The sequence below is a fragment of the Lepidochelys kempii genome, chromosome 3 (assembly GCF_965140285.1).
Source record: "Lepidochelys kempii isolate rLepKem1 chromosome 3, rLepKem1.hap1, whole genome shotgun sequence".
NCBI classification, from domain to species: domain Eukaryota; kingdom Metazoa; phylum Chordata; order Testudines; family Cheloniidae; genus Lepidochelys; species Lepidochelys kempii.
In genome coordinates this window covers 52,700,469-52,726,796 of record NC_136382.1, presented here as the reverse complement: position 1 = coordinate 52,726,796, position 26,328 = coordinate 52,700,469, and the positions used below count along the sequence as shown (strand labels likewise).

General features: G+C 43.7%; 1 protein-coding gene across 1 annotated transcript in view; it reads left to right on the top strand.

Moving 5' to 3' along the window:
- Positions 1-26,328, top strand: part of LOC144930392 (uncharacterized) — a 243,295-nt gene that overhangs the window by 169,347 nt on the left and 47,620 nt on the right. Inside the window, exon 4 of the mRNA XM_078851961.1 lies at positions 5,479-5,601. Within this exon, the coding sequence (XP_078708087.1) occupies positions 5,479-5,601 (123 nt within the window). The remainder of the gene's footprint in view (positions 1-5,478; positions 5,602-26,328) is intronic.

Here is a 26,328-nt window from a genome sequence, read left to right as displayed (position 1 = left end):
CAAGCACCTCAAATAACTGATTAAGAGAAAGCAGAAAGCTTACCAGGAATGGAAGATGAGATGGATCAGCAAGAAAAGCTACCTCTCAGAGCTGAGAAAGTGTAGGTAAAGTGAGAACTGCCAATAGCCAAGCAGAGTTGGATCTTGCAAAGGAAATTCAAATGAATAGTAAAAGGTTCTATAGCCATATAAATAAAAAAAGAAAACAAGGAAAGAAAAGTAGGACTGGTAAACACTGAGGATAGGGTGGAGATTGAAGATAATCTAGGCATGTCCCAACACCTAAATAAATATATTGCCTCAGTTTTTAATAAGGCTAATGAAGAGTTTAGGGGTAGTGGCAGGGTGGCTAATAGAAACAAGGTAATGGAAGCAGAAATTACCACATTCTAGGTGGAAGTCAAACTCAACCATCTTAATGGGACTAAATCAGGAGGCCCACGTAATCTCCTTTCAAGAATATTAAAGGAACTGGCACACACAATTACAAGTCCAATAGCAAGGATTTTTAATCAATCTGTAAACTCAGGGCAGGGCTGGGGGTAGTACCTTATGACTAGAGAATTGTTAATAAAGTTCCTATTATTAAGAAAGGGGGAAAAAGTGATCCAGAAAACTACAGACCTGTAAATTTGACCTCAGTTGGATGTAAGGTCTTGGGACACATTTTGAAAGAGAAAGTAGTTAAAGATATAGAAGTAAATTGTAATTGGGATAAAATACAACATGGTTTTACAAAAGGTAGATCATGCCAGACCAGCCCTATCTCCTTTTTTGAGAAGATAACTGATTTTCTAGACAAAGAAAGTCCAGTAGATCTAATCTACCTGGATTTCACAAAATCATTTCATACAGTTCCACATCAGAAATTATTAATTAAATTGGAGAAGATGAGGATTAATATAAGGATTGAAAGGTGAACAAGGAACTGGTTAAAGGGGAAACAACAGCAGGTCATACTGAAAGATGAATTGTCAGGCTCCAGTGAGGTTACTAGTGGAGTTCCTCTGGGAAAAGTCTTGGGACCAGTCTTATTCAACATTTTTATTACTGACTTTGGTACAAAAAGTGAAAGTGTGCTAATAAAATTTGCAGATGACTCACTGTTGGGAGATAATGTTAATACAAAGGAGGACCAGAAGATGAAGATCTGGACAATATTGTAAACTGGAGTAATAGAAATGGGATTAAATTAAATAGGCAAAAGTGCAAGGTCATGCACTTAGGGCCTAACACCAAGAATTTTTGCTTCTTAGCTGGGGACTTATCAGTTGGAAGAGTTAGCAGAGGAGAAAGACATGGATGTATTTGTTATTCAAGGATGACTATGAGCCGCCAATGTGATGTGGCCGTGAAAAAGACTAATACAGTCCTAGGATGCATCAAGACATATTTCCAGTAGAGACAGAAAAGTGTTAGTACTATTATACAAGGCACTGGTGAGACCTCACCTGGAATACCATGTGCAGTTATAGTCTCCTATGTTTAAGAAAGATTAATCCAAACTGGAACAGGTGCAGAGAAGGGCTGCTCAGAGGAATGGAAAACCTACCTTATAAGAGGAGACTCGGAGCTTGGCTTGCCCTAACCAAAAGACGGCTGAGGGGAGATACAATTTCTCTCTATAAATACATCAGAGGGATAAATACCAGAGAGGGAAAGGAGTTATTTAAGTTAAGCACAATGTGGACACAAGAACAAATGGATATAAACTGGCCATCAACAAGTTTTGGCTTGAAATTTGACAAAGGTTTTTAACCATCAGAGGAGTGAAGTTCTGGAACAGCCTTCGAAGAGGAGCAGTGGGGGTAGGGAGGAAACCTAATTGGTTTCAAAGTAAGTTTATGGAGGGGATGGTGAGATGAGACTGTCATCTCAATGACAAGTAGCCAATCTGTGACTGCTAGCAGCAAATATCTCCAATAGCTGGTGATATGACCAGAAATGGAGAGGGCTCTGAGTTATTGCAAAGAATTATTTCCTCGATATCTGGCTGGTGGGTCTTGCCCACATACTCAGGGTCTAATTGATCTTTGGGGTCGGGAAGGAATTTCCCCCCAGGTCAGACTGATAGAAACCCTGGGGGCATTTTGCCTTCTTCTGAAGCATCGGATGGGGTCATTTGCAGGTTTAAACTAGAGTAAATGGTGATTCTCTGTAACTTGAAGTCATTAAATCATGATTTGAGGATTGAAGTAATTGCGCCAGAAGTATGGGTCTAATGAAAGAGTGGGTGAGGTTCTGTGGCCTGCAATGTGCAGAAGGGCAGACTAAGCCCAGAAGGGACCATCATGATCATCTAAAGTCTGAGCCTATAACCTTCATATAGATTTTTACCCACATCAGCAAGATGGATATATCTGTATATGCATACTCATCAGCCTTAGTTGTTGATAGTCATAAGAATATAAGTTGAAAAGGGGAGGAGCTAGAACAGATCTTTCTGGGAGTCCATGACTAAGATGTCTGGAGTTGTATCCAGCTTGCAGGATGAATCTCCAACTTATTATAATATTAATAATAAACCACACTATGGACTTACAGGGAGCAGTCTACAAGAATTTGGCAGTAAACTTTATATGCCAGATAGTATCAGATGCAGTTGATATATCCACCATAATGGCACCAATATTCTTCCCTTTCTCAAAGGCATCTTCAGTGCCTTGTGTTAGGTAAATGTCTTGATTGTGAGTTAATAATACCCATCTGAAGCCAAACTGAACAAAGGGCAGTTGTGTTTGGATAACCTCATTGATGTTCATCAGAATCAATTTCTCCATAAGCTTGTATGTGACACAAAGGAGAGAGATGGATTGGTAGCTCTTGGGATTTTCCAGCAATTTCTTCTGGTTTCAGAATGTCTACGAACTTTGCTCTGTGCTAGACTTTTGCAATGCAGATGTCCTCAAAACATCAGACGAGGAAACAAAGCAGCCAGCTTTTGGTCCCATGTGAAGTAGAACTCTATGTGGATATAATCCAGGCCTGGAGCCTTTCCTCTTTTCATAAGCTTTATGGCATAGTCCAGCTCTTTTTCTGGAAAAGGAGCCATCAAGTTTGAATCCACATTAGGATCCTGGAACCTCTCTAACCTCAGTTTTGACTGCACAGATAAAAAGATTTATCCAAGTTCTGTGTACAGCCATTAGCCCCTACCTGGGATGCAATAGAATTTGCAATGACTAGAAACTCGTTTTTGCTGGAATTAGAATCTCCAGAAAATCTTTTAACAGTCTGCTAGACTTCCCAGCTAGAAAGAGTAAAGTCCATCTTTTTGACTGTCTGTCATATTTGGGGGTGCAATCAAGACTAGTGAGAGATTTTCACCCCTTGTCCTGTTACCCTAAGTGCCTCTGCTGTTGTAGCTCCCTGTCTGGATGCTCTCAGATAGAATACAAAATGCATTGCGTGTGTGTGTGTGCTGAACAGGCTTGGTTCAGCAACTCTGACTCAAGCAGCATGCTTGTTACATCACAGACATACTTTGGTCTCCCCCAACCTTGATTACTACTTGCAGGGTGACCCCCAACACACCCCAAATTTCTGGAAAACCATCTGCCCTGAAGGGTCCAGCCCTCTCTTGGAACATTCAAAGAATTAATAATGTTTGTTCCTTTAAAGAGACAAAAGCACAGCATATTACTTTAACTGGAGCTAACAGTCACTTCAATTCAAACTCTGCATTGAGCTGGTTTAGATTAAAAGTAAAACAAAAAGAGGGAGGTTTTAACTGAGTTCAAGTAGAAGGATAAAGACCAAATGGTTACAAACAAATAACATTAACTTAACAAGCTACAATATTTGTTCAAGATAGTTTTCTCACCAGTCATCCTTTCTAGAGACTTCAATCCCCGTGGTTGAAGGATACACCTTTCTCAACTTGCAAGAACTCTGGCCCCCTTTTTCTGTCTAATGATGGATGCCAAGATGTCATCTTCTCTTTCCTTATATATTCCCAAACTCACTGTTTTATCTCTAGACTCAGGATTACCACATGATATTCTTCCCTTCCTGTGGAATTCCCATCTCCTGCTGATTCATATGTAAATGGTGATTCCATTGTTTTTGCTTCCTTTTATTGGAGACAGGTAGTGAACTGCATTTCCTTCTATCTGGGAAAAAATCCCTTTCTCCCTTTGTTTGATCACAGACTTCAAAGCATAATAGAAGTGAGTACTTATAATTCTTTCATATAGTCTTAACACATTCATTTTACCATGATATTAATCAGCAGTGTTCCATTAGCATTCATAAAAGACCATACTTGATACATTTGTATAATACAATAATATTCTATACAATCAATTGATTCATTTGCTTATCATTTGAGATTCAAACTCTGTCTTTATGGACCATATAAAGTTTCTCTTTACTGCTAGGCTTTAGATGCCATATTGTCTTCTCCCCCTCTTACTAGCTTGATGGCTTTGTTTACCTTGTATATAAATAGACCTTCATTGTCTCTAACTGATGAGCAGGCTGGACAGACAAACAAATACACATTCTTTTGTCTAAGGCAGACCATACTTATGCACTACTTGTCAAACACATTTTAAGAACATAATTCTGCACATATCTATAATTTTTTATACACACCCTGCATATACATCACAGAGGAATATTAATGATCAGTGAGCTATTAGTTTTTCAGTGGTATCTTACATGCCACCTTTTGTGCATTTATCATGAAAATAGTGTGTTAGACTTGACAAGAATTGATGACGCAGACTAGTGTACCACCAATGGCTTCTAGGTCACACTGTCTCTCCCCATTGACCATTCCTGATGACTAGGAGAGGCACAGCAGCTGCCACAATGCAGAAATTTGGTTTAGCCCAGTCTTCACAGTATGACTGTGGGAGAGCAATGAAGATAATCAAATGTTGTGGAGGAGTACACAATTAGAAGATTGGAGGGTGGACTGCAACACCTTACTGCCTTTGATGATGTAGGAGTTAGATTGCTAAACAATCTAGATATCAACTAGAAATGCATATGAAAGAAGACTTTTGTAGAACATCCTAACTCTAACCCTAAGTAATGAAAATAAAATAAATAGATAAATAAAAACTATACCAATATTGATTTTAAACTGTTAGCAAATCAGTCCCAAAAAATCAATACAAACCACTGTCCTTCACAAGTGATCTTAAAATGTATACATTTTTTTTTTCACAGAGTATTACTAAAACAAAAAACTAAAAGTGGATTTAAGGGAATACCAAATCCTTATGTTTGTGTGTGTGTTCTTCCAAATAGTAGTTCTTTAAAAGTACACTTGAAGGTCAAAAGTGATAATGTACTAAAGACAGAACAGAAAAGGCTTTTAGAAAGATCTTGCAGTAAAGCCATAAAAGAGAATTATTTGTGGTTTTCTTGGAGTAATTTGATAAGAATTGATTTATTTACAATAATTGTGTCTTAGAAAAGAAGGCATAGGTATAAACTAATAATAAACTGTTTTTTTTTCCAATTAAGGATTTGAAGGTCTGAACTGTGAAATCAACTTTGATGAGTGCACTTACAGCTTCTGTAGAAGCAATTCAACTTGTTTAGACCTGGTTGCAGACTACACATGTGTTTGTCCTCCAGGCTTCACTGGTAAGATTTTTTAAACTCTAAATAAGATGATAAATATTTAAATTCTCTATTAACTATTCTAAAATTAAAAATAAATGCAGTGCTTTTGATTACATGTTATTCATTTAGTGTTAATAAAACTAGATTCAGTCCAGTGCGGTGTCCTGTCCTATACATTATTTATCTAATTCCCTCTTATAAAGTGAGCAGAGACTGCGGATATGAATGCTGTTGTGTCAACAGATAGCAAGCAAGTGCAAAAACAAATCATAAAGAAAAACAAATAAAATCTCTAGTAGGCAGAAAATGTTCAGAAAATATCTAGCCTGTTATGTGTAGCAGAATAGCATTTCAAAGTTTAGCCAGTCAGTCAATGACAGCTATATACAGTAATGTTTATCTTTTGAAGATTGTATTACTACCATGCTTTTTTTTTTCTGATTTGGAGAAAAAAAAAAACAAGAATAAGATTCAATTCTAGGGAGGAGAATACTTTGTTCACTTCAAGGAGGGTACAACACAACCCTAATGATAAATAGCTTAGCAAGTGCAAATTTATTTTAGTATATAATAGGATTAAGAAAACTGGAAAGTAGTCCTTGCATCAGGGTCAGCCTGTTCCATGACTCCTGCTCCACATCTGAAGCCTCTAGAGGGCTCATGGGAAAACTAATAAAGATGCCTTGGCAGGGGCATAATAACTAATATGCCACAAGGTCAGTGTCTGGAACATATTGATTTTTGAGTTGCTGTTTTGGAGAGGTAGATGAACAGCAGTAACAGCGAGGGAAAATGGGAGGACAAACAGTAGTAGCCAAGACTGTGGATTGCACTTGGATGGTTGTCATGTGCTGGCTAGTCTGAGAGGAGGTACTTGCTTACCATGGTGAAGAACATAGTATAAGAACCAACTTAAGTATATAGATAGACAGAGAAACACCCTAATGCCTATGAAGTGCTGCTTGCTGGAATTGAAAGAAGAGATGGACATGTGGAGAAAGAGGAGAGACCAGGAGATGAATAAGAACTATAGGGCTAGCTATTGCGCTTAGCAAAAAGGAGCCAGCTATGTGAAAATAAAAGGTTTCAGCCTGGTGATAATGCTGCTGTTCTTTCAGCTCTGCATGGTTCACCCTTTGGGACTAAATGGTGAAGAATGTATGTGGGATGAAAGGGGTGTAATATGACACACATTTTTTTCAGACCTGTGAAGACAATGGTGGCTGCAGTAGGAATGAACTAGTTTACAGTTGCTCACTGGTATAATTGCAGTTTTATGCAGTATTGCTAATGTCACAAATGAAATAATATCACTTTTCAATAAGATAACCACGATCAGCATTAAGCTCTGAAATGCCTCTATTAATAGGAACTGGGCTAATTTGCTCCTTTGAAACACAGCTCCATTACACTGTGCTGAGGTGGTGTCCACATCACAAAACTCACAACCATAGTTGACAGTGTTCAGTCAACAGACTTTCAGCAGAGCCTCAGCCCAAGAGGTTTGGAATGAGCATATGTTATCCCTCTCATCTACAGGAGTGGTCTAGGGCAGGGGTGGGCAAACTTTTTGGCCTGCGGGCCAAATTGGGGTGGGGAAATTGCTTGCAAGGCCATGAATGTAGGATTGGGGCAGGGGGTTGGGGTGCAGGAGCGAGAGTGGGGTGTGGGAGGGCATGTGGTGTGCAGGAAGGGGCTCAGGACATGGGGTTGGGGCAGAATAGGGGTGCGTGGTGTTTGAGGGGGCTCAGAGAAGGGGGTTGGCGTAAGGAGGGGGGTGCACAATGCAGGAGGAGGCTCAGGGCAGTGGTGCAGGGAGGGGTGCAGAGTTCTGGGAGGGGTGGGGAGTGCAGGAGGGGGCTCAGGGTAGGGGTTTGGGATGCAGGAGGGAGTGCAGGGTGCAGCAGAGGGCTGGGGTGTGGCAGGGGATTGGGGTGCAGGAGGGGTGCGGGGTGCAGGCTCCAGCTTGGCGTCACTTACCTGGAGCAGCTCCGGTGTGGCAGCAGTGCACAGTTTGCCCACCCCTGGTCTAGGGGCCTATTGGTGTCTACACTTGCTATGCCATTTCCAATATCATACCTGTTCTTTGAAATTCTGTTTCCAGATATGTCAGTCTAGGACTGTTCACCATCATCAAAATAATTTAAATATAGATTTTAAATATTCAGATGTTGCATTTTAATCATGGAACTTTTTTCTGTTGCATTTTTAAAAAATGTTTTACTTCAAATCAGATCTAAGTTCCCATTTACACCCCAGTCCTTCAAGGGAATCTTCACTTGTGTGAAATGGAATGTGAGACAACTAGATTGCCCATGGGCATAATAGTCTGTTTATTTCCTTTGCAGGGCTGTTATTTACATCTGAAGGGAAATGGAATTTTCTGTGTCTTAGAGTAAGAGGATATCCATATTCTTTCCCACTGACCACCACTTCGGCATGTTCTCTATACCATTCTGTTATTTCTGGAGTGCAAACAGGAAATTACTTCCCTTAAAGACTGTTTGTGTCACTCTTTAATTCTCTTGATGAGGTCATTCCAGCCTAAGGAGAAAAAAGAATCAGACCATAAGCATCATATCATAAGCATTTTTGTAGAGCTCTACTGTAGTCTAGCAGACACACCCCACTTATTTAGGAAATTTAATTTATGTAGGAGAACTGAAAGAAGAAAATAACTAAATTGTAAATGCCCCGTTAAGAATCTATAGTGTGTTAGGTTTCTGCCACAAAATTATTATTGTTACAGCTACATGTTGTTAATTTACAGTTTTGCCCAGTCACTGTGGACATTTAATTTTCATTATCTTTGTCTTTCTTATTTTTTCTAATTTTAGCTTAAATACTTAGAATATATAAATGTTCACAAAAGGCTACTTAATAATTGGGGAAAAAAAGCTTTAGTTTTATGATGTTTTGAATAATCCTTATGCTGCAGAACACTATTCCCAAATTATCAGTATTTGTGCTTTTCATTATTCACTTGGCACTGAGTTTACTGCCTAGCTAAATAGATTATCAATAAAATACAAAACCCTTGTCAAAGTGGTGAACTTGTTTTATCTTTTACATCATGAAGAAGGTTCAGAGTTTGGTTCAAAAAACTAATTCTTTAATCACCCAAAACATCAATTGCTTATTAAAAGTTTATCTTGAGTCAAAACTTTTTGAGTCAGAAAAATTTGTATGGAAATCTCTTGAGTAAACTTTCTCACAAAATTTCCAGTAATCTGGGCCAGAAATACAGCAAGAAAGGTTTATTTTATCATATTTCTCCCCTGATGGTTTGTTTTGATTGGGTGGGGTTTACTACTTATACAGTACTCCTGAAACATTCAGACCCCGTAGCATTAAAGGGCCAGTGTTTTGGGACAAGGAGTGTTTTCTGATCCCAGATAGGTGAGTAGGCAGTAGCATGTCTCCCCTCTAGCTCCAACACATAGGGGCAGCCAGAGGGCTCCGCACGCTGCCCCAGCCCCAAGCGCCGGCTCTGCAGCTCCCATTGGTTGGGAACCATGGCCAATGTGAGCTGCAGGGGCTGTACCTGCAGATGGGTCAGTGCACAAAGCTGCCTGGCTGTGCCTACATGTAGGAGCCAGAAGGGGGACATGTTGCTGCTTCCAGGAGCTGCTTGCGGCAAGCACTGCTTGGAGCCTTCACTCCACACCCCCTCCCGTGCCCCTGCCCCAGCCCTGATTCCCCTCCTGCCCTTCGAATCCCTCATCCCCAGACCCACCCAATAGGCTGCACCCCCAGCCAGAGCCCTTACACCTCCCACACCTCAACCCTCTGCCCCAGCCCAGAGCCTCCTCCTGCTCTCCAAACCTCTCAGACCCAGCCTGGAGCCCCCTTCTGCACCCAAATCCATAATCCCTGGACCCACACCAGAGCCCACACCCCAACTTCTTACCCCAGTCTGGTGAAAATGAGTGACTGAGGGTGGGAAGAATGAGCAACAGAGGGAGGGGGAGATGGAGTCAGCGGGGGAAGGCCTTGGAGAAGGGACAGGGCAGGGGCAGGGCCTCAGAGGAGGGTCAGAGGGGAAAGCTGTCAAGTAATTAAAAAAATTAATTGTGACTAATTGCACCATTAAACAATAATAGAATATCATTTATTTAAATATTTTTGGATGATTTCTACATTGTCAAATATATTGATTTCAATTACAACACAGAATTCGAAGAGTACAGTGCTCACTTTTCTTTTTACAGGGCAAATACTTGTAATCAAAAATAAATATAGAGTATTTTTCAATTCATCTACTACAAGTACTGTAGTGAAATCTCTTTATCGTGAAAGTTGAACTTACAAATGTAGAATTCTGTACACAAAACTCATTCAAAAACAAAATGTAAAACTTTAGAGCCTGCAAATCCACTCAGTCCTATTTCTTGTTCAGCCATTCACTCAGAAAAACAAATTTGTTTACATTTGCAGGAGATAATGCTGCCCCTTCTTATTTACAATGTCATCTGAAAGTGAGAACAGGTGTTTACATGACACTGTTGTAGCTGGCGTTGCAAGATATTTATGTGCCAGATGTGCTAAAGATTTGTATGTCCCTTCACACTTCAACCACCATTCCAGGGGACATGTGTCCATGCTGATGACTGGTTCTGCTCAATTAGAATCCAAAGCAGGGCAGAATGATGCCCGCTCATTTTCATTGTCTGAGTCAGAAGGTTGCCACCAGCAGAAGGTTGATTTATCTTTTTTGGTGGTTCAGGTTCTGTAGTTTCAGCAATATGATTATTTTTTTGAGTTAATCACGTATGTTAACTGCAATTAATTGACAGCCCAAGTATTCAGTTTTGTGGGAGTAGAAAGTTGGCAACCCTAATGATTTCAAAGCATTGCAAGACCTTAAGAGGATGACAGAGACTCTTGAAATACCAGTAGAGGTGTTCCAAGAAAAATAATTCAACTTAGTGTAAAACTGCTTGATGAAAGATTGTGATTTGGAGACACACTCAAGTGTCTTAACACATACACATGTTGCATCCGATTACATATGGTGCCTCTTGTTTCTACTATATCTTCTCTAGACCCCATGATTGTTTCAGAACCTTCAGATTACAGAACACCTACTTTCCTGTGTCTACATACCCAGCTCACAGGAAGTATCTTGGTTTTATGGTTTCAGGAGAGCTCTATCAATTCAGAGTGCTCCCTTTTGGCCTCTCTACTGCCCCCAGCATATTTATGACATGTCTGTTAGTGGTAGTGGTATATCAGAGAAGACAAGTTCTTCATGTAATCCTTACCTCGATGACTGGTTGATTCAGGGAAGGTCAGCTCACCAAGTCTCTATGGATGTGCAGTTAGATCTTCAGTTCTTTTAATTACTGGTCCTCAGAGTTAACCACAGAAAATCAGTTCTCATAGCAGCCCACTCATAGAAGCAATTCTTGACTCAAGTTCTGAAAGCACCCCATGCTGTCAGGTTTCAGAGTAGCAGTCGTGTTTGTCTGTATCCGCAAAAAGAAAAGGAGTACTTGTGGCACCTTAGAGACTAACAAATTTATTTGAGCATAAGCTTTCGTGAGCTACAGCTCACATGCATCCGATGAAGTGAGCTGTTGCTCACGAAAGCTTATGCTCAAATAAATTTGTTAGTCTCTAAGGTGCCACAAGTCCTCTTTTCCCCATGCTGTCAGTTAGGCTCAGAGAACTGTCACCGAACTATCACCCAATCCAAAATATTTTCACACTCTACTTTTCACAGATTTCTAAAGACGTTGTCACATGTTTCTCCATCTGTAAGAAAAAATGCCCCCTTCTCCTGATTTGAGCCTACTGCTGATCTTGTTGATGGATAAGAACAGCCATGCTGGGTCAGGCCAAAGATCCATGTAGCCCTGCATCTGCTTTTTCAATCCTTATAATTGTGTTGGTCATATCCCCTATTCATTAAAACAGTGTGTTTAGTAGCAACCACTTCTGCTTAGTGAGTGAGAGAGATTTGGGCTCTTTCACATGTAGTCTTTTATGTGTACAGAGTAACTATGACATGTAACCCAAAATATATATTAGAATAGTCTTGGATTTTCATCTGTGACATAGTTCTGAGAACGAGCAGCTGAACCAACACTTTGGTCATTATAAATCCAGTTAGTTCTCCCACAGAGGGCTGGTTGAGGGAAGGAATAGCTAATTACTAGATTATCTCCTTAGCACTCCCCAAACCAGACTAATCAGTCCATTAACTGCAAGAGCCGATAAGGAGCACAGAACAGGAAGGAAGTGCAAGGACAGGAGAGGAAAGAGGAAGGAAGACCAGGATAAATGGAGATCTCTGGGTGCTCTTCCTTCTCTTATGATTGTATGACACTGTAAATAGAATTGCTACCTGGAACTGTAGGAAAGTAATGGTTGATAAAACACAAAATACACAGCGATGGTTACAGGCTGGAGGTGTCATAGCCATTTGTGTGGCAAGGCAGGAGCAGAGGGTCACACTGTGTGGCAACTGGGGGCATCCCCAGTTTTTGTCTTATCTGTGCTCACAGATAACCTGATTAGGCATCTGGTGTAAAGATTCAGCAGTCTGGGCAATGGAGGAGACATTGCAGTGGCTCCTAAAACAAGAGAAGGGGATTCATAAGACCCTGTAGGTCTTCTAGCAGAGAGCCACTACCTGGAGAGACCGTCCTTGCTTGCCTGGCAAGCTGAGCAACAGAAAATCCGACAGGACTTTATTTGAGAGCAAGCCAATGAGAAACTGCAGCTATGCCCAGGTGTGGTGAGTCCTGCAGCAGGGAATGGCAACCAGGTACAGGCAATTGGCCTCTATAAAGCAGTCCCTGAGGACTATCCCAAATGCATTTTTAGTCACCTTTGAAAGAGTAGCTGTGGGTGCAGGTTGGGACCTACAGCTAGCACCCTACTTGACTGGGGAAGCTCAGGCAGTCTACATGGCTCTAAGTGATCAGCGAGGAGGGACTATAAAAATGGTCATGCTGGGTCAGATCAGTGGTTCATCTAGCCCAGTATCCTGTCTTCTGACAGTAGCTAGTGTCTAATGCCTCAGTGGGAATGAACACAACAGGACAATTAGCGAGTGATCTGTCTGCTGTTGTCCAGTCTCAGCTTCTGGCAGTCATATATTTAAGGACACCCAGAGCATGGCGTTGTCCCTGAACAACTTGAATAATAGCTGTTTGACCTATCCTCCATGGACTTATCTAATTCTTTTTTATACTCAGTTATAGTTTTTGCCTTCACAATATCCCCTGGCAACAAGTTCCACAGGTTGACTGTGCACAGTGTGAAGCAGTACTTCCATTTGTTTGCTTTAAACCTGCTGCCTATTAATTTCATTGGGTGACCCTTGGTTCTTATGTAATGTGAAGGAGTAAATAATACTCCCACTTTCTCCACACAATTCATAATTTTATAGATGTCTATCATATTCCCTTTGGTTATCTCTTTGCCAAGATGAACAGTACCAGTCTTTTTATAGTGGCATTATGGTATTTTCTGTTTTATCTATTAGGTTTTTTGACTGCCACTGCACATTGAGAAAATGATTTCAGACAACTATCCAGGATGACTCCAAAATCTTTGAGTGGTAACAGCTAATTTTTAGACCCCATAATTTTTCATTTGTAGTTGGGATTATGTTTTCAAATGGACATTACTTTGCATTTATCAACACAGAATTTCATCTGCCATTTTGTTGCCTGGTCTCCCGGTTTTGTGAGATCCTTTTTTAACTCTTCATGGTAATATTTGGACTTAACTATATTGTGTAATTTTGTATTGTCTGCAGATTTAGCCACCTCACTGTTTAACTCTTTTTCCAGATCCTTTATCAATATGATAAACATCACTGGTCTCAAGACACATCCTTGGAGAACCACACTATGTACTCTTTCCACTATGAATGCTGACCATTTATTTCTTCCCTTTGTGTCATAAATATAAAGGGAAGGGTAAACCCCTTTGAAATCCCTCCTGGCCAGGGGAAAGCTCCTCTCACCTGTAAAGGGTTAAGAAGCTAAAGGTAACCTCGCTGGCACCTGACCAAAATGACCAATGAGGAGACAAGATACTTTCAAAAGCTGGGAGGAGGGAGAGAAACAAAGGGTCTGTGTCTGTCTATATGCTGGTCTTTACCGGGGATAGACCAGGAATGGAGTCTTAGAACTTTTAGTAAGTAATCTAGCTAGGTATGTGTTAGATTATGATTTCTTTAAATGGCTGAGAAAAGAATTGTGCTGAATAGAATAACTATTTCTGTCTGTGTATCTGTTTTGTAACTTAAGGTTTTGCCTAGAGGGGTTCTCTATGTTTTTGAATCTAATTACCCTGTAAGATATCTACTATCCTGATTTTACAGGGGGATTTCTTTATTTCTGTTTACTTCTATTTTTATTAAAAGTCTTCTTGTAAGAAACTGAATGCTTTTTCATTGTTCTCAGATCCAAGGGTTTGGGTCTGTGGTCACCTATGCAAATTGGTGAGGCTTTTTATCCAACATTCCCCAGAGAAGGGGGGTGCAAGTGTTGGGAGGATTGCTCATTGTTCTTAAGATCCAAGGGTCTGGGTCTGTAGTCACCTAGGCAAATTGGTGAGGCTTTTTACCAAACCTTGTCCAGGAAGTGGGGTGCAAGGTTTTGGGAAGTATTTTGGGGGGAAGGACGCGTCCAAACAGCTCTTCCCCAGTAACCAGTATTAGTTTGGTGGTGGTAGCGGCCAGTCCAAGGACAACGGGGGGAATATTTTGTACCTTGGGGAAGCTTTGACCTAAGCTGGTAAAGATAAGCTTAGGAGATTTTTCATGCAGGTCCCCACATCTGTACCCTGGAGTTCAGAGTGGGGGAGGAACCTTGACATGGTGGCATAGTGGTGGGATTAACCTGAAATCATTTTGGGATCCAGTTGAGATTTTTTGAACTAGAAATACAGATTTTAAAAAGAATTTTTTTTTCCTTTGGAAAGGAAGTCCAGAAATCAGCTGAAACTGAAAGCAGATTGTTTTTTCTCTGCTTTGTGGCCAAGCAGAGACAAAAGGGGATTATCTTGTGAATTGCAGGTTTTCTTTGCCTGGAGGCAGGGTACTTAAATCCTGCAGGGAAATTCACAGTCTTCCAACCCAGAGGTTTTTTTTTTCTTTTCTTCCTAAAAGTAAATAGGGGGTGTGTGTTCTACCCATTTGCTTTTTCTTTGGGCTGGGTAAGCAGGTTTCCAAGTAGTTGGAGGTTTTTTGCTTTAATTTGGGCCCAGAGCAGAGACAAGGGAATTGTCTTTTTCTGTAGGCTGACAGTCACTATCAGAGAATAGGTATTCTATTCCAGCACAGCAAAATTTTACAGCCACGTTTTGTTTGTTTATTTCTAAACCTCGGGTGTAAAGTTAGTTAAAAACAGAGAGGTTAGAATGACCAAATCCTCAGCTCGACTATAGCTGGAATTAGCCAAATTTCAGGCTGAGGAAAAACAAAGGGAACATGAAAGACAGATAGAACTCATGCGGCTGGAGAAGGAGGTACAGGAGGCTGCCCACAAGAGGGAAATGGAGGCAAGGAAGCATGTGGAGGAGGAGAAGGAAAAAGAGAGGAAGCATGTGGAGGAGATGGAGAGGATAAAGGCCCAGCAGAATATACCAACAAACCCTAGCAATCCTTCTCCAGGTACCACTTCCCATCCCAGAAAGTTCCCCACCTACAAGGCAGGTGATGATACTGAGGCCTTCTTAGAAAACTTCGAAAGGGCCTGCCTTGGGTACAACATCTCTACTGACCAATACATGGTAGAGCTGAGGCCGCAGCTCAGTGGACCCTTAGCTGAGGTGGCAGCTGAAATGCCTAAAGAACACATGAACAAGTATGAACTGTTTAAATCCAAGGCGAGAGTCAGAATGGGGATAACACCCGAGCAGTCTCGTCGGAGGTTCAGAGCCCTAAGGTGGAAACCAGACATGTCATTTACCCGACATGCCTACCACATTGTGAAACATTGGGATGCCTGGATATCAGGAGCAAGTGTTGAATCTCCAGTAAATTTGCCCTTCCTAATGCAAATGGAACAATTCTTAGAGGGTGTTCCTGAGGAAATAGAAAGATACATCCTAGACGGGAAGCCCAAAACTGTAATCGAGGCAGGAGAGATTGGAGCCAGATGGGTGGAGGTGGCAGAGAAGAAGAAAACTGGTCGCAGTTGGAGCGGAGACCAGAAGGGACCACCCCAGACCACACCCTATTACCGGGGGCCGCCCAAAGCCCCACCTACCTCCCAAAGAACCCTCCAGACCCCTGATCGTCCCACCACCCCGTTCTTCAGCAACCCACCTCGCCCCAGTGACCCGTCAGCTGGACGATGTTTTAAATGTAACGAGCTGGGGCATGTAAAGGCCAACTGCCCCAAGAACCCCAACAGATTACAGTTCATTGCACCGGAATCACACCAGAGGTCCACAGGCCCAGATACCTCCCAGATACCCTTGGAGCGGAGGGAAACTGTGAGTGTGGGCGGGAAGAAGGTCACCACGTGGAGGGACACCGGAGCACAAGTGTCAGCTATCCATGCTTCCTTAGTGGACCCCAATTTAATCAACCCAGATATCCAAGTGACGATTCAACCCTTCAAGTCCAACTCTTTCGATTTGCCTACAGCCAAGTTGCCTGTCCAGTACAAGGGCTGGTCAGGTTTGTGGACTTTTGCAGTCTATGATGATTATCCCATCCCCATGCTGTTGGGGGAAGACTTGGCCAAGCATGTGAAGCAGGCCAAGAGGGTGGGAATGGTCACCTGCAGCCAGGCTAAACAAGCCGTGAGGCAGAGCTCTGTTCCGGAAACTTCTATCAGGACCCGGTCAGAGGTGATGGACCTGGACCCCAGGCCAATGTCTGCAACAGCAGTAGTGGATCCAGTCCCAGAGACCTAGACGGAACCAGTCCCAGAACCGGAACCAGCCGAACTACCAACACCAGACCCCGTGTCAGCACTGAATCCAGTACTTGCAACCTCAACACCAGAGGGCCCCACCGAACCTGAATTGGCAACAGCCGATAACTCTACACAAGAGGCTCAGCCGGAGCCTGAATCCCAACATAGTGCACCAGCGGAGAGCGGTTCACAGTCAACAGAAACAGCTCCATCCCTTATATCGCTTCCAGAGGGACCAAGTCTAGGTCCCCAATCCAATGAGGGACTGATGTCTCCAGCATCAAGGGAACAGTTCCAGACTGAACAGGAAGCAGATGAAAGCCTCCAGAGAGCTTGGACGGCGGCACGGAGCAACCCACCGCCTCTCAGCTCTTCTAATCGATCCAGGTTTGTTGTAGAAAGAGGACTTTTATACAAGGAAACTCTTTCTGAGGGACACCAGGAAGACTGGCATCCTCAGAGACAGTTGGTAGTTCCAACTAAATACCGGGCCAAGCTCTTGAGCTTAGCCCACGATCACCCTAGTGGCCATGCTGGGGTGAACAGGACCAAAGACCGTTTGGGGGGGTCATTCCACTGGGAGGGAATGGGCAAGGATGTTTCTACCTATGTCCAGTCTTGTGAGGTGTGCCAAAGAGTGGGAAAATCCCAAGACCAGGTCAAAGCCCCTCTCCAGCCACTCCCCATCATTGAAGTTCCATTTCAGCGAGTAACTGTGGATATTCTGGGTCCTTTTCCGAAAAAGACACCCAGAGGAAAGCAGTACATACTGACTTTCATGGATTTTGCCACCTGATGGCCGGAAGCAGTAGCTCTAAGCAACACCAGGGCTAAAAGTGTGTGCCAGGCACTAGCAGACATTTTTGCCAGGGTAGGTTGGCCCTCCGACATCCTCACAGATGCAGGGACTAATTTCCTGGCAGGAACTATGAAAAACCTTTGGGAAGCTCATGGGGTAAATCACTTGGTTGCCACTCCTTACCATCATCAAACAAATGGCATGGTGGAGAAGTTTAATGGAACTTTGGGGGCCATGATACGTAAATTCGTAAATGAGCACTCCAATGATTGGGACCTAGTGTTGCAGCAGTTGCTCTTTGCCTACAGAGCTGTACCACATCCCAGTTTAGGGTTTTCCCCATTTGAACTTGTATATGGCCGTGAGGTTAAGGGGCCATTGCAGTTGGTGAAGCAGCAATGGGAGGGATTTACACCTTCTCCAGGAACTAACATTCTGGACTTTGTAAGCAACCTACAAAACACCCTCCGAACCTCTTTAGCCCTTGCTAGAGAAAACTTACAGGATGCTCAAAAAGAGCAAAAAGCCTGGTATGATAAACATGCCAGAGAGCGTTCCTTCAAAGTAGGGGACCAGGTCATGGTCTTAAGGGCGCTCCAGGCCCATAAAATGGAAGCATCGTGGGAAGGGCCATTCACGGTCCAGGAGCGCCTGGGAGCTTTTAATTATCTCATAGCATTCCCCACCTCCAACCGGAAGCCTAAGGTGTACCATATTAATTCTCTAAAGCCCTTTTATTCCAGAGAATTAAAGGTTTGTCCGTTTACAGCCCAGGGAGGAGACGACGCTGAGTGGCCCAAAGGTGTCTACTATGAAGGGAAATGTGGTGGTGGTGTGGAAGAGGTGAACCTCTCCATGACCCTTGGGCGTATGCAGCGACAGCAGATCCAGGAGCTGTGCACTAGCTACGCGCCAACGTTCTCAGCCACCCCAGGACTGACTGAACGGGCATACCACTCCATTGACACAGGTAATGCTCACCCAATTAGGGTTCAACCTCAAGCTAAAACTGCTATAGAACGGGAGATCCAAGATATGTTACAGATGGGTGTAATCCGCCCCTCTGAAAGTGCATGGGCATTTCCAGTGGTTCTAGTTCCCAAACCAGATGGGGAAATACGTTTTTACGTGGACTACCATAAGCTAAATGCTGTAACTCGCCCAGACAACTATCCAATGCCACGCACAGATGAACTATTAGAGAAACTGGGACGGGCCCAGTTCATCTCTACCTTGGACTTAACCAAGGGGTACTGGCAGGTACCGCTAGATGAATCTGCCAAGGAAAGGTCAGCCTTCATCACACATCTCGGGCTGTATGAATTTAATGTACTCCCTTTCGGGCTGCGAAATGCACCCGCCACTTTCCAAAGACTTGTAGATGGTCTCCTAGCGGGATTAGGAGAATATGCAGTCGCCTACCTTGACGACGTGGCCATATTTTCGGATTCCTGGGCAGACCACCTGGAACATCTACAAAAAGTCCTTGAGCGCATAAGGGAGGCAGGACTAACTGTTAAGGCTAAGAAGTGTCAAATAGGCCTAAACAGAGTGACTTACCTTGGACACCAGGTGGGTCAAGGAACTATCAGCCCCCTACAGGCCAAAGTGGATGCTATCCAAAAGTGGCCTGTCCCAAAGTCAAAGAAACAGGTTCAATCCTTCTTAGGCTTGGCCGGTTATTACAGACGATTTGTACCGCACTACAGCCAAATCGCTGCCCCACTGACAGACCTAACCAAAAAGAAACAGCCAAATGCTGTTCAGTGGACCGGAAAGTGTCAGAAGGCCTTTAACAAGCTTAAAGCGACACTCATGTCTGACCCTGTACTAAGGGCCCCAGACTTTGACAAACCGTTCCTAGTAACCACAGATGCGTCCGAGCGTGGTGTGGGAGCAGTTTTAATGCAGAAAGGACCTGATCAAGAATTCCACCCTGTAGTGTTTCTCAGCAAAAAACTGTCTGAGAGGGAAAGCAACTGCTCAGTCACTGAAAAAGAATGTTACGCCATTGTCTACGCTCTGGAAAAGCTACGCCCATATGTTTGGGGACGGCGTTTCCACCTGCAAACCGACCATGCTGCACTGAAGTGGCTTCACACCGTCAAGGAAACTAACAAAAAACTTCTTCGGTGGAGTTTAGCTCTCCAAGATTTTGATTTCGACATCCAACACATCTCAGGAGCTTCTAACAAAGTGGCTGATGCACTCTCCCGTGAAAGTTTCCCAGAGTCAACTGGTTAAAATCGTCCTTGAGATGTGGAAAATATTGTTAGTCTTTATGTACTTGGTAGTATATTTAGAGATGCATGTGTCTTATTAACTCTGTTTTTCCTAGAGCTCCAGGAAGAAATCCCAGCCAGTGTTTCACCCTAGCTGAGATTTGGGGGGCGTGTCATAAATATAAAGGGAAGGGTAAACCCCTTTGAAATCCCTCCTGGCCAGGGGAAAGCTCCTCTCACCTGTAAAGGGTTAAGAAGCTAAAGGTAACCTCGCTGGCACCTGACCAAAATGAACAATGAGGAGACAAGATACTTTCAAAAGCTGGGAGGAGGGAGAGAAACAAAGGGTCTGTGTCTGTCTGTATGCTGGTTTCTGCCAGGGATAGACCAGGAATGGAGTCTTAGAACTTTTAATAAGTAATCTAGCTAGGTATGTGTTAGATTATGATTTCTTTAAATGGCTGAGAAAAGATTTGTGCTGAATAGAATAACTATTTCTGTCTATGTATCTTTTTTTGTAACTTAAGGTTTTGCCTAGAGGGGTTCTCTATGTTTTTGAATCTAATTACCCTGTAAGAGATCTACCATCCTGATTTTACAGGGGGGATTTCTTTATTTCTATTTACTTCTATTTTTTATTAAAAGTCTTCTTGTAAAAAACTGAATGCTTTTTCATTGTTCTCAGATCCAAGGGTTTGGGTCTGTGGTCACCTATGCAAATTGATGAGGCTTTTTATCCAACATTCCCCAGAGAAAGGGGGGTGCAAGTGTTGGGAGGATTGTTCATTGTTCTTAAGATCCAAGGGTCTGGGTCTGTAGTCACCTAGGCAAATTGGTGAGGCTTTTTACCAAACCTTGTCCAGGAAGTGGGGTGCAGGGTTTTGGGAAGTATTTTGGGGGGAAAGATGCGTCCAAACAGCTCTTCCCCAGTAACCAGTATTAGTTTGGTGGTGGTAGCGGCCAGTCCAAGGACAACGGGGGGAATATTTTGTACCTTGGGGAAGCTTTGACCTAAGCTGGTAAAGATAAGCTTAGGAGGTTTTTTCATGCAGGTCCCCACATCTGTACCCTAGAGTTCAGAGTGGGGGAGGAACCTTGACAGTCACCTATGCAAATTGGTGAGGCTTTTTATCCAACATTCCCCAGGAAAGGGGGGGTGCAAGTGTTGGGAGGATTGTTCATTGTTCTTAAGATCCAAGGGTCTGGGTCTGTAGTCACCTAGGCAAATTGGTGAGGCTTTTTACCAAACCTTGTCCAGGAAGTGGGGTGCAAGGTTTTGGGAAGTATTTTGGGGGGAAGGACGCATCCAAACAGCTCTTCCCCAGTAACCAGTATTAGTTTGGTGGTGGTAGCGGCCAGTCCAAGGACAACGGGTGGAATATTTTGTACCTTGGGGAAGTTTTGATCTAAGCTGGTAAAGATAAGCTTTGGAGATTTTTCATGCAGGTCCCCACATCTGTACCCTGGAGTTCAGAGTGGGGGAGGAACCTTGACACTTTGTTTCCTATCTTTTAACCAGTTACTGATCCATGAGGACCTTCCCTCTTATCCCATGACTGTCTGCTTTGCTTAGAATCATAGGGTTAGAAGGGACCACAAGAGTCATCTCTTGTAACCCCCTGCAAAGATTCAGGATTTGTTGTGTCTAAAACGGCTTAAGAGCCTTTGGTGAGGGACCTTGTTAAAGGCTTAATGAAAGTCCAGGTACACTATAACCCATGGATCACCCTTGTTCACATGCTTGTTGACACACACAAAGAATTCTTTGAGATTGGTGAGGCATAATTTCCCTTTACAAAAGCCGCATTGGTTCTTCCCCAACATATTGTGTTCATCTATGTGTCTGATAATTCTGCTCTTTACTATCATTTCAACAAATTTGTCTGGTAGTGAAGCTAGGCTTACTGGCCTGTAATTGCCATTACCACCTCTGGAGCCTTTTTTTTTTTAAATGGTGTTATATTAGCTATCCTCTAGTCATCAGACAGAGGCTGATTTAAGCAATAGGTTACATACCACAATTAGTAGTTCTTGAATTTCATATTTGAGTTCCTTCAGAACTCTTGGGTGCAGAGGCAGATTAAGGTTTCCTGGGGACCTGGGCCAGAGCAATTGGGGGCCCCTCTCCACCCCTTCCACCTATGGCCCTGCCCATAGCCCTACCCTGTTCTGCCTCATCCTCAGGCCACGCCCCTCTTCCACCTAGGGTCTCACCCGGTCCCACCCATTCCCACCCCCCCAGTGCTGCCCTTCAGCCTGTTTGATCCTTTCCCCCACACACATTGCAGCCTCAAGACTGGAGAAGCTGTCAACCCACCATTGCACTGGGCCACAGCAGGGAGTGAGAGCTCCCCCAGGCCTGAGGCTGCAGCAAGTAGAGAGAGTGCTTCCAGTCCCAGAGCCACCGTGGGAGTCCGGAGGCTTCTCCTGGCACTTCTGCAGGGAACCAAGGTTGGGGAACTGGGGCTTCTCCCATCCCGCCCAACCAATGCTTCTGCCAAAGAGTGGGGTCAGGGTGCTGGGGCTTCCCCTGCTGCCCCATTGCCTCTGCCAAAGAGTGGAGTCGGGGGTGCTGGGCTGGGGATTCCCCTGCTGTCCCATGGCTTCTGCTGGGGATGGGGTCAGGGGACACTGGGTTGGGGGCTTCCCCTAACAGGAATTGGGTTGGGGGATGGGCTTCCCCTGCTGCCACCCGGCACTGCTTCTGGGCAGCATGGTTGGGGGATTCATCTGCCTGCCCAACAGCAGATTTTTTTCTGGGGCTAATTCACCACTGGTTGGGTGAATACATCTGGTCCTGGTGACTTACTGCTACTTTTATTTATCAATTTGTACCCCTGAGGCCCCACTCCTGCCCTTCCCCTTCTCTGCAGTCCTAGTCCCCCTCCATACCCCCTTCCTCCATCACTTGCTCTCCCCCACCCTCATTCACTTTCTCCAGGCTGAAGCAGGGGGTTGGGGTGCAGGAGGGGGTTGGGGGTGTGTGCTCTGGAGTGGGGCCAGGGATGAGGGGTTTGGGGTACAGGAGGTAGTTCAGGGCTGGAGCAGGGGGTTGGGATGCAGGATCTCAGACTGTCTTAGAACCTCCTATAATATCAACAAGATTACTTTTCTGTCCTATATTAAATCTCATTCTACCAGAACTCAGATGGCCTTAGTTGCATGCCTTAGCTGAAAATTGTAGAGCAGCTGTGCAGAGCTCCATTCATACATTCACCAGCCACTACTCCCTTGCATGAGCTTTCTGATCTGACACTCAGTTTAGTCAGACATTACTGAAATAATTGTTTAGATAAGCTCCTAACTCCCCCCACCTTAAGGAGTTAACTGCTGGCTAATCACCAAGAGCAGGATCTCCATGTACAGATACTTGGACTAGAAAGAAGTTACTTACCTTACAGTACTATAATTCTTCAAGATACTCTGTACATGTGGACCCCACCAGCCATCTTCTTTCCCACAGCTCTTTGATAAGGACTCTGGGTAATGAAGGAACTGAGCTGCAGTTGGGTGGTCCTCCCTTCATGCCCTCAGGAGGGTGTAACATGAGGAACTGCTGGTTAAAAGATGCAGATGTCCTGTGCTTGGGGCACATGCATACTAGGAGTGGGATCCATACATGGAGAACATCTTAAAGAACCACAGTTACTATGTGAGCTGTTCATTATCTATATTTGAACTTTCCAGGCCTTTACCATTTAAAAGCATTTTTGAAAATGCATGTGTATGTCTCAGGGTAGAAATGAGTAGAAATGAGCCCTGTGCTGTTAATTTATATAGAAGTGAATGGTGCATAGAAATAACAGCACACCAAATCTATTAAACTCTGACTTTCTTTCTGTGCATCACCCAAACGTTCCAATGGAAGAAGCAATGCACCTGTCCCTCCCTCTCCTCAGTACATAGGTACTGAGCCTTATCAGCTACCCTTCCCTAAACAAGCAAAATGTGAGGAATAGTTCAATATGCCTAAACATCTTGAGAAAATCCAGTTTTCTGTTCCAAAAGTTATTGCGGGGGGAGGGGGGTCAAAGGCTATCAGATCTCTATATCACCACAACCAGAAAACAGCCAAATGTAAGTAGGGAGAAAGTGAGCCTCTGGTAAGATGGATGAGACAAGCCTATTGTCACCCTGAATATGTCAGTTTTCCTCACATATACCCTCTAGATCAGTGGTTCTCAAACTTTTGTATTGGTGACCCCTTTCACACAGCAAGCCTCTGAGTGTGACCGCCCTCCTTATTAATTTTAAAACATACATTTTATATTTAACACTATTATAAATGCTGGTAGGTGAACTGGGGTTTGGGGGTAGACCCTGACAGCTCACGACCCCTCATTTAATAATCTTGCTATCCTCTGAGGGGTCACACCTCAATTTGAGAACCCCTACTAGATTCAAGAAGAGTGTGGGTTGGGGCTAGAGCCTCTCTTCCACTGTTGAGTCTAGGGATGCAGAGACCAAGGAAAACCCTTCTGCTCTTTAAGTTCAGTGGTGAACCAGGAAAGCTAGAGAGCTTTTGTTATATGCTCCAAGCTGCTAATGACAATATCAGTGTCACTGCTGTCAGTGGTAATTATAGGGATGGGTGACCTAAATTAACTGGCATCCAAATAGCACTAATATTTGATGTTCAGTGAATTTATTATTAATTTCCCCCAGCCTTTATAGCCACCAGCACCATCACAGTTAAAAACAATTATTATGATTTCGTCAGATCACTGTAGCACTTCACTGAATTTTGTTGTAATGAAGGTGCTTAATTTAGCCTCCTCATTTATATTGTGGTCTGCATATATTTCTTTGTCTTACCAAATGCATGCATCTCACAATCTTTATTTTATTCTTTGTGAGTCTCTCATGTAAATCTCTTATGAGACAGTACTCTCAAAAACATACCCTCAGTAGCTTATGTTGATTTAAATATCAGGGTTCTTATCTCCATGCAAAGTGGAGGTTTTATATTTAATACTATATTTGTCTTAATAAACTTTCTGACTTTTCTTATATTCTTCTTTGTGGTGGCCTCTGCTTATTTTCACTTCTGGGATGAGACTGCCCTCCTCATGCCATTGAGCTTGAGGAACCTTCTAGAAAAGCAGTGCCCATTGTGACTGAGTGACTGAGCCTTGTAGGACTGAACACCTGGGGTCAAGGTTATAAAGAGCCATCCAGTACTCAACTACCTCCGCTTTTTCCCTTTTGTGGCTAACTACAAGTACATGAGTCTTCCCCTGGTATCCAAAGAGCTTTTCTTGTTTGTTTTAGTGTGGGGGGGTTCCCCAAAATTTTCAGGTAGCTTGTTAATAATTATTGTGGTTTTAGGTAGTTTAGGTGACTGTAGTGAGGCAACGACTCACTGGTGCAGCACCTCCTGCTGCTCATCCTGGGAATTAGCTCTCCAGCATATGGAGCGCCCTCTACAGGCCAGTGTCTTTCCTGCTGCAGGCCCCATGTCCCTCCCGGACCCCGGTGCCCCTTTCCCTCAGGGTTCTGCCCCAGCAGTGCCCCCACTCTGGGTCTCCCCTCTAAACCCACCTTGCCTCAGTGGCTACTGCCAGTCATCACTTAGCCCCTGCTCACTGGGGCAGACTACAGTTTGTAAGGCCACTCATCATTGGCAAGAAGTTAGGACCTGCTGCCTTTGCCTATCTCTGGGCTGCCCTTCTGCAGCCCCAGTCCCTTTGTAGGCCTTTAACAATGCCTGCAGCCTGGGGGTTTACCAGGCTGGCGCGGCGCGGCGCGGCACGGCGCGGCACGGCGCGGCACGGCATACCTTGCTCCCAGGCAGCTAGCCCTTCCCACTCCAGGGCTAGAGGAGACTCCCTCAGCTTCTGGGTCACAGCCCTCTTATCAGGGCCAGCTGAGCCCTAATTAAGCTAGCCACACCTGTGGTCAGCTACTCAGTCAGCTTCCCCAGCTGTTCTTAATCCCTTTTATCCAGCTGCAGCCCTCTCCAGGGCTGCTTTTAACCCTTCCAGGGCCAGAGTGGGGTGACCACCCCACTACGGTGAGTTTTAAGGTATTTCAACATCATTGCACAGTTTTAAGTCCAGGCTGATCATGTCCAATCCAGACCCCAAAGATTAACAGAAAAAGACTGGAATTTAAGTAATGTATTTGTGCCCATACATCTTTCCAGAGTCAGATGCACATAGTTGTTTTTTGGGCCTCAAGGAGGGAAATGTCAGAGATTGTTCTTCTATGTGCTGGGCCTTTACCCGTGAAGCCAAAGGGAGAAGCCTGGTTGTTTCCAGACATCCTTAAAGGCCGAGTAAGACTTGTCCTCTCATCTTGGCCCCATTAGGCTTCAAAGCTCTCTAAAGAGAGGAAGCAGAAAGAGAGGAAGCAGAAGGCTTCTGCTTATGGGGACCTGCACTTTTGTCTTGCTCCAAGTACCAGGATACTCTGTCTATTTTCAGGATTACTCCAGTGCAAGTGCAACTGGCTGGCTTTGGGGATGGTGTAGCTTTTCTGTGCTGACAATTTTCTAGAAAGTTCCACAAGCTTTGTGGAATGAGGGTCCATTTCCCATCAGTGGGAATATGCAGGCAATGCTCTTGAAAACCATAATTAGTGGTAAGTGGCTTCTGTAGTCACAATACTTTTTCAGGACTACTGGAGAAATCTTTATCACCATAGCTAATGTGTGATCTGTATATCACGTTCACCAAAGAAAAAATCAAGTAAGGACATTGAGTGAATGTCCACTGGGTTATAAAAAAATCTTCCTCATATTTCATTGTATTCTGAAATTATTCTTTAATTTGTAGTTAAGTACTACACAAAACAACCCATTGAATTGCATAAAATAAGAAAATCAATTATGGTTCAA